The sequence below is a fragment of the Echiichthys vipera genome, assembly GCF_963691815.1.
Source record: "Echiichthys vipera genome assembly, chromosome: 18".
In the NCBI taxonomy this organism is placed as follows: Eukaryota; Metazoa; Chordata; class Actinopteri; order Perciformes; family Trachinidae; genus Echiichthys; species Echiichthys vipera.
Window position 1 is genome coordinate 1,974,311 of NC_139843.1, and position 9,491 is coordinate 1,983,801.

General features: G+C 48.8%; 1 protein-coding gene across 1 annotated transcript in view; it reads right to left on the reverse strand.

Annotated features, from left to right (window-relative positions):
• Positions 1–9,491, reverse strand: part of LOC310960754 (wings apart-like protein homolog) — a 33,936-nt gene that overhangs the window by 21,548 nt on the left and 2,897 nt on the right. Inside the window, 3 exon segments of the mRNA XM_083932545.1 lie at positions 100–509; positions 3,434–4,175; positions 9,070–9,491. The exon segment at positions 9,070–9,491 is cut by the window's right edge and continues 87 nt beyond it. Of these exon segments, the coding sequence (XP_083788671.1) occupies positions 100–509; positions 3,434–4,175; positions 9,070–9,491 (1,574 nt within the window).

Here is a 9,491-nt window from a genome sequence, read left to right on the forward strand (position 1 = left end):
TAACATTCTCTTTATAGTTAAAGTTGTTGGTGTGGACGGCCCTGCAGACTTTGCTACAACCAGAAAAACTGTGTTTGTTACGTTCACGTGTGTCTTCACCTGCTCGTATCCTGCTTTCCTGCCTCTCAGAGTTCTTCTTCTCCTTTCCTATCGGTCTTTCCAACCTCTGCATTCTCTCCATCCTCTCCAGAGCCTCCATCCTCTCCAGAGTCTCAAAGGGATCCGGCGGGTCGTCCGTCGGCGTTTCTTCCACCGGAACCACCGGCTCGCGTCTTTTGGCGGCCGCGGCCTTCTTGGTCCTCCTCCTCACTTTACCGTCGTCGTCGTCGTCGTCGTCATCCGAGCCGTCGCTGTCGCTCATGTCATCGAACCCGAAGTATTGGATCTTGTAGCTGGATCGTCCGTCCGCGCAGTCGCCGCTGTTCTCCTCCTGATGGGAGTCCGCGTCGTCGAAACCAAACAGCTCCAACTTACTGTCCTTCTTTGACTTGGTCTGGGTTTGTCTGAACCTGAGGACACACACACACACACGGACACACACTTTACACTTGTCGCAGTGTTTGGCAGCAACGTATCACATTTGAAGCTTGAAAGCACACTTTCCTGAGACTCGTCCCTGCTGAGGACACAAAGCAGTTCATTCAAACTCAGAAAGGGAGAGAGAAATCGGTTTCTTTCAGCATTTCAAATCACAAGAAAATTACAGTATGTGAGCGCGAGGTGAATGTGAGGAGGTTGAAAACCCATTTTCACAGGTTTTCAGTGTCTGAGAGAAGAAGCGTCACTTTATACAAAACCTGTCGGAGCCGTTTGCTTCACTCGTCATCAGGTTTCTCAGTGAGAAGCTGCGAGTTTTGGAATCAGAGAGTGAGAAATTTAAAATGTCTTCTGCCTTCTTGCAATATTCAGGTGTCATCAGTCAGACTCCTGCCCACATTTCTATTATATCAAAATCTTCAACAATTCTACAGTGATGTTTGTTAGGGCGCACTCACACTGTCCTTCCGCACCGGGCCAAAACAGGTTTTTCGGGTCAAGCCTAGTGCGTTTGACCAGTGTGAGTGCGGCCAGCTGGCCGTCCACGGCCCGTTTGGGAGAGGTGGGCTTTAGTAAAGCGCGTTTGCACGTGTACGAGCACGAGCGTGCGCACGTGTACGAGCACGAGGCCTACGGCGGTTCTGAGGTCATTTCCTGTGCGCCTGTTGGGACGTAGAAAAAAGAAGGAGGGACCATGCGCGGACATTTCAAACAATGGCGGTGAAAGGTTCACGTTGGTGTGATGCGGAGGTGGAGTGTTTACTGCAGATTTGGTCGATGAAAAGATTCAAAAACAGTCGACAAGACGCACAAAAACTCAGAGGTCTACGGAAAGATCTGGAAACAAAGCCACGCATCGCCATGACGTCATCAATGCGTGTGACGTGTTACGGCGTGATGACGTATAGGCAGCCAGAAGCATTCTCCGAGGCCCAGGTAGTGTGAGTACAAACGGGCCTGGAGGGGGGGCAAGGACCCTAAAGCACGGGGCACGGGACGGAGGCACAGTGGGAGGGCGCCCTTATTCCCTCTGGAGGGTTGTTCAAATCATCCCATGAGGTGCGCTTCCTTTAGGGTAAAATGGGGCCACGCCCTCTCAAATGGCCGTTCACTCGATGGCTTTCCATGACCAAAAAAAGACCCCAGAGGGATTTAAGAGACTCTGAAGGTGACGTATCACTCTGAGTGGGTTTGGTGACACAGCAGCGCTCTGCTCTTCTTCAAGAGAAATACGGAATAGTTGTTGTTTAATTTAAGGTGTCCCGTATGACTCACAACGTCAACTTATGCACAATGCAACATGAAAGAAAACACTCCACCTTAAAAATTCCAGGCGCTGTAAAAGTGTCTGTTGACACAAGCTGTCACCCTGCTGCAGTGTGTGTGTGTGTGTGTGTGTGTGTGTGTGTGTGTGTGTGTGTGTGTGTGTGTGTGTGTGTGTGTGTGTGTGTGTGTGTGTGTGTGTGTGTGCGTGTGTGTCATTAACAAGCCCGTGCACAGATGTTCGTGCACAGATCATTTCCTGTGCTGCGTTCTTCTTCTCCACTGGATAAAAGTGTCGACTCTACTTCCCCGTGTTGTTGTGGCGTCTGTACGACCACACGTCACATCCTGCAGTGAACTACATCCAATCAGAAACCAGGCTTTTCTCAGTGGAGACAAACGACCGCTCGAGCTACTCACATGCAAATTAGGGGCGTTTTGGCGAGATAGACCCTCCTCACTCCGGGTATGGGTATGGAAACGCGACAGAGTTTACACCTGCCATCGCCAACCAACGTGAGTACTAATCTTCATCAGCGCTGTTGGTGGAGGCTGAAATAACTTCACTGAAGTTTTCTCTGCACAGCGGTGACAGAGGGCAACATATGACCACCAGTCACAGTTCTGCTATTCTCTGATTGACCTTCACCATCGCTATGGTTACACTTAGAGTAACCTCACTACTCAGTTTGATCACGGACGTCACGATATGAGATTCTTTTATCACGATTATTAATATAATATATATAAGATTTATTTGTCATAATCTTCTGACTTATTCTCTTGAACATGTTGGATCAGATTCACAGTGTTGGACGCTTTCACTCACGTTTAGACGCCACACTTTGAAAACTGGAGATCCATCTTTAAACCGCCTCCCTTCTCATTTTGGCTAAAGGCTCCACGCTCAACATTTAAGGAGGTTTTGAACAGAAAGCAGACTCAAGGTCAGTTCCCTCTGACATTTTTGCAGCTCTCCTTCTCCTCAACACAACAGGTGAACGACACGATGACTTCCTCACGCGCGTTACGTGACTCGCTGGATTGGTTTCACAGGACAACGACGCAGGAATCAGGACATCAGAGATTCTGTAGCTTCTACAATTCTTACAGTAATAAAACAGTGATGTTATGCCACAGTGCTTCCAGCAAAGTCCATCCCTACCTGAGGTTCTGGTCAGAGGAGAGTGGTGGAAGGACGGTTAAGAGAAAATTTACTGAGAACATCATCATATGTTGCATCTTTATGCCTGGTTGAAAAATATTATCGCCAGTACATTTTTTCCAGTTTCCCCTCCATCAGCAGATGTAAGGAGTTAATTTTGGACCCTGGATTCCAGACTTTAAGGCTTTTTTAAGGCTGAACCATTCAATCAAAGGGAAATATTGTAGGTTTTGTGGATAATTTGAGGCACATTGATCCAAACCTTCGACCGGCATGTTTGGAAACAGAGACATTCTGTGGGTTTATGTCTCTTATTGAAGAACAGGCCGGGTGAAGGTCGAGCATTCATAGATTTGTGCATTCATCGACGTTAAAATCCCGTTCATTCAGAGAAAAATGAACATTAAAGCGTCCTGCACATTCTTTAAAAACCCTTTTATAGAATCAGATATCTCAGAAAAGCTTTACCTCGTGTTTTGTTGCTCCGTCTTCTTGCGCTGCCACCCCGCCTCCCCCAGCTCTGTCGTGCTGCCAGACCCGACACTGCTGCTCCCACTAGAGGGCGCCGCATCCGTACTGAACTCCTCCACTCCCCGGTCCTGGATGGTGACGTTACACATGGACACGGAAGAGGGGTGCAGCACTGTGTAGTCCCTCGTCCTGCCCCGCCCCCGTCCCCCTCCTCCACCTGTTGTCTTATTACTGCCGTCAGAGGTGGATTTGGGAAGATCTGTGCCTAAAGCGGCGCTGGAGTCCGAGGCTTTGCCAGAGCCTTGTTTGTTCGGCCTCCTGTACGTCCGACAGTTAGAGTTTCTAACAAGAGAGGAGGAGGAGGAGGAAGTGTGGGAGTAGTCTGACGTCTCCATGAGGAAATCAGAATCGTCTCCGAGGCCCTCGCTCTCTCTGAGGCTCTGGAGCCGCGGGGGAGAGGGGGGCTTCTCGTGCCGGGCCTGCCCGAGGTCAGAGCCGCCCGCGGTGATGCCCGCTGAAGTCCAAGAGAGCGTGGGGGCCGGGTCGCGAGGCTCCTGGCTGGGCGAGGGCGGACGGAGACCCATGATGGCATCCCAGGAGTCGTAGGTGGACTCCGCCTTGGACCCGGTCTTCAGGGTGGTGGTCTGTGGCAGGGGCTTCTTATCGCTCTCTGAAGCGTTTTGGTACCACGAGTAGCTGTGCTGGTTCTCTGACAACGAGGAGCTCTGCTGAGGTTTTCCTACGGGACAGGAAACAGACTCAGAATCAGGACAGAGATCATTAACTGGTGCCAGACGATGTTTTTAAATTCAATAAGTCAGAGTTAGACTTTAAGACCTCAGTTATAAACGATTAGACACCGACTGTTACTGGACTAGAGGGGGTTCAAACTCACTTTTTCACCACCATCCCAAAAAATACAACACACAAAACAAACACAATATACTGAAAACAAAATACATGATGTTGATAAAATAATATATTTATTTCCAGAGTAGATTTGTTTCGCTTGTGCATCTTTTATATTGTTGTTAATTGTTCTTATTGTTTGTTTAATGCACCAAAAGGAGTTTCACAATTTGTTGTAATGACAATAATTTCCATATAATTAATAGTCATTCCAGATGACAACCAACACCCCCTCCGTCACAGAACTGTGGTGTACGTGACCTTCTGCCGCGACTCCACCCGTGCGTCTCACTGAACACAAACACGAGCGTGAGCCGGTTGAACGCAGCTCCATCCTTTTTTACTTAAATTCCACCAACAGCGAACGCGTCCACAAAACTCTCTTCGACCCGAGAGAGAACACTGATCCTGAAACGTTACTTTTAATCTCTGATTTACATGTGTATCAATAATCAACTGGTAGCTGGTAGGTGAGGTGGAGTGTTTACTGCAGATTTGGTCGATGAAAAGATTCAAAAACAGTCGACAAGACGCACAAAAACTCTGAGGTCTACGGAAAGATCTGGAAACAAAGCCACGCATCGCCATGACGTCATCAATGCGTGTGGCGTGTTACGGCGTGATGACGTATAGGCAGCAAGAAGCATTCTCCGAGGCCCAGGTAGTGTGAGTACAAACGGGCCTGGAGGGGGGGACAAGGACCCTGAAGCACGGGGCACGGGACGGAGGCACAGTGGGAGGGCGCCCTAAAAGTCAGTAAATAGGGAAAAATACCAATTGCGGGTTTAAACAGCTGAATGTGACGCCCGACAGTCCAAAACCCACATTTATTAAATTAATAATTAATAGGAATTAAAGAGAAAGGCAGCAAATCTTCGTATTTGAGAAGCTGAAACCAGAGAACGTTGAGTCGACTGATCAATGAAACAATGAATCAATGAATCTGATTGTTTCAGCACAGACGTCAACAATCAACGGTGTAAAGTGCAGAACGCTGTGGCTGCTGTTGGACCCGTGCACGTGTTTGTATTTTAGTATATTTGCTGCCGACACCTGTTCAGTTTCCATCTTTCCACATAAACCAGAGACATTGATTCTTACTAAGATTAGACTTGCTGCGACCTCCAGACCTCAACAATGAAACAACACTTTTACCCACAGCAACAAACGCTGTGAATAAAGATTGCACCAATTTAAAAAAGCACCTGCAGTTTGACAAAAGATCACGCACACACACACGCACGCACGCACACGGTGGCTACCGAGCTTCACATCAAACTCATTTGCCAGTTGGTGCATTTCTGCCTTTGCGGATACCAAACTGGTGACGACACCGTCCTCGTGCTCTGAGCAGAGACAGGAAATTGCTTCGCAGCGTCACATCAAAGAGTATCTGCTCTGGAGGAAACCTGTGGGTTTTTAAAGGCGGTGTTGTCGACGCGTGGTGAAACTAGAAAGTAGGCCACATCAAGACCTCCATCTCTTTAGACCTTCTTTGACAAACAAAGATAGAAACCAAAAAGGTCTGATCGTTTGCATTTCACCCTGTGTGTCACCTGCTCCAGAGCATCAGCAACAGCCCTGCTCATTAAAACAAATGTGTTTTTATCTCTATCAAAGAAACTCTGAGTGTTAATGCGAGAACAGTGGAGATCAGCTGAGAGGGGGTGAGAGAGCCGCTGGTCCCCTTTGTGTTGGTGTGGAGAACAAAGCACCCCACGCACTTTATTTTGTCAATTATTTGGTCTCAGGTTTTGGGTCCATCTGAGACGAGCGATCAATGACTTCCCAGTCTTGTTTAAGGACATCATGGGGGCTCTGTGATGATTTAGTTTTGGACTGATGAGCTTCCATACACGGCCTCGTCCACATGAACACTGAACTTTAACGGCCCCAGGTTAAAAAAGTAAATCCCATCCACACCACCGGTGTGATTAAATATCTCCGTCCGCCTGAAACCGCAAAATCCGCCTCCATCAGCTGGTCACGTCTAGAGTGCTCCACAAGTCTCCATGGAAACAACTGACTGTTTACCGTTGCACAGCGTGACGTCAAACAATGGTTTTCCTGTCCACACATGACGGCTGACACCACACAGGGTAACAAGAAGTTCACCCTGGACTCACGAAAAACTCTGGTTTCAGGAGCGACAGCTGTGGTTCGTGTGGATGAAAGGACGAACAGAGAAACACACACTTTCAAACACACCCGCGTTCGTGTGGACGGCCCCTTAATATCCAAAAATAAACTCCACAACAGCCGCAGACAGCAGAGCAGACCCCCCAGATGTGAAAGAGGTCAGACAGAGTATCCCCTTAACCCCTGTTGGCATTTGCACATGTAGACGTCACTGCTGATGAAAACAAAAAGCCTGAGTCTTTGGCACCGCATCGACACTATTGACACCTGTGCTGGTTGATAGAGTGCAACCGTATCGCGTCTAGGACCGATCAGCTTTACTGTCAGAAATCAGAATATAGGCGCATATTTAACTTCCCCTGGTGTTTACACTTGGTGTGATTTTGTTTTCCATTTCCATCCAAAGAGTGATCCGGTCAGAGATCTCCATGTTTACTGAGTCAACATCGCCACGGCGGCGTTTAAGCTCAACTCTGCTGTCGCGTTGGCTTCTCTTCACTGAGGCTCAGGGTCACGACACTGAGGACACGTCGCTCTGAGCAGAGGCGCTCACCGGGGCACAGCTTGCTGTTGGGACTCAGTTGGAGTGGCTCGTGTCTCTGGCAGGTGGCCAGCAGCCGTCAGGGAGCGCTGAGGGCAACGGCGCTGACGGGGACCGGCTGTGAGCGAAGAAACAACACAACAGAGTTCTCCGTCGCTGCTCGGACACAAACGTAATCACTCAAAACTAAAACTGAATAAATTACACTAATGGAAACTAAAAGCACTTGGAATTTGGCCTCATTTGGTCCAGCGGGGCATTCAGGGCGCCCTCCCACTGTTCCTCCGTCCCGTGCCCCGTGCTTTAGGGTCCTTGTCCCCCCCTCCAGGCCCGTTTGTACTCACACTACCTGGGCCTCGGAAAATGCTTCTTGCTGCCTATACGTCATCACGCCGTAACACGTCACACGCATTGATGACGTCATGGCGATGCGTGGCTTTGTTTCCAGATCTTTCCGTAGACCTCGGAGTTTTTGTGCGTCTTGTCGACTGTTTTTGAATCTTTTCATCGACCAAATCTGCAGTAAACACTCCACCTCCACATCACACCAACGTGAACCTTTCACCGCCATTGTTTGAAATGTCCGTGCATGGTCCCTCCTTCTTTTCTCTACGTCCCAACAGGCGCACAGGAAATGACCTCAGAACCGCCGTAGACCTCGTGCTCGTACACGTGCGCACGCTCGTGCTCGTACACGTGCAAACGTGCTTTACTAAAGCCCACCTCTCCCAAACGGGCCGTGGACGGCAAGCGTGCCGCTCCTAGACGTGGTACGGTTGCACTCACACTGGTCAAAGGAACCAGACTTTAGCCGTAGAACCTGTTTGGGCACGGTACGGAGGAACAGTGGGAGTGCGCCCTTAGTTTTCTAAAGGTCATTCAGTTTGCTTGTAGTCGAGCGAAAAGCCGGGTTTATGATGTCATCTGAGCAGGAAGTGTTTCCATCCTGACGGTAAAAAGTTCAGAGGGGCTCAATTTTTTACGCTTCACCCTTCAGCGCTGACACCAGGAGATTCAAGGAGGCGTTTTATTGACACCATCACATCAACAAAGATGTTCCAGAACAACAAACTGGCCTACGAGCTTATTATCGATTCCTTTTACGGATGCCACAGTGTTTTTCTGATATTTCAGTGCAAAACAAAGACGTCTACTCATCCGTCTACGCTACGTCAGGACAGAGAGGAAGAAACAGTCCACCAGGCGACGCTATAACAACATCACCAGCGCGCACGCAGGCTGAGCTTCTTTTCTTTCTGAAGCATGAAAACTAAATAAAAACAAAGCTGCACAAATATTCTCTCATCGACATGTTGTTCAGACTCAGACACTAAAGGACGTGGTGATGCTGAAGACATGGAGGAAAACTTTTATATACATTATTATTATTATAACAATAATATACAACTAAATTGTATCAATGGTAAATGGACTTATATAGACCTTTCTAGTCTTCTGATTACTCAAGGTGCTTTCACAGTGTTTGTCACATTCACACTGATGGCAGTGGACATCTACAGACCATCTAATCTGACCATTCAGACCACATTTACACACCCATGAGCAGCACGGGAAGCAATTCAGGGTTCAGTGTCTTGCCCAAGGACACTTCGACATGTGGACCGGGGGAGGTGGGGATCGAACCGCCTATATCTCGAATGGAGGACGACCCACTCTTCCACTAACCACAGCCACCCCTCAATCCACTACTGAGAAACACTCAGAACATTAAACTTCAGCCAGTGTTTAGTGATTACATGTATGCATACTCTGTGCTTCATGTTAATACCATAAATGAATAAAAGTTATTATTTCCAAATCTGGGTCATGTACTTTAAACAGCAGTCGATAAGTTGCTGTATTTAATCTGCATTAGTCATTTTAACTACATATGAATTCTGCTCAGACATCACAGTGAGTCCAGTACCCTCCTAAATAAATGAAACAACTAAAGTAATGAGTAGATTCATCACTAACACATACAGATGCAGTCATAGTCCAGCTGTAACCATAACAGGAAAAGGATTCAAATGATGTGGATTACCCATGCTGGCACTGCTGCTGTTGAAGAACCGAGCTGTGTCCTCCACCACCCTGGGCTGGTTCCTGTCATTGGCCAGCCACGAGGCCCCTCCCGCGGCTGTCAAAGTGTGGGAACCCCCCTGGAGGCTGGACCTGCTCCCCGTATCCAGAGACAGCCCCGGCCTTTCCGCTTGCGGAGGCTCCGCGGAGGTGGGCTTGGCGGGCGACGACTTGTTGCTGCTGCGAGAAGACACCGGCTTGGACTCCTCGTCGCTGTCGAACCCAAACGGATCCTCCAGGCCGTCTCCGCTTGGACGGGGCCTCTTGTTGACCCCCAGGACAGAGTCCTTCTTGGGCGCACCGGCACGCTTGGCGCCCACCTTGGCCTTGTAGGTGGTGTCCCCCCATTTGGTACTGAGGGTGCCTCTCTTCGTGGCCAGGACC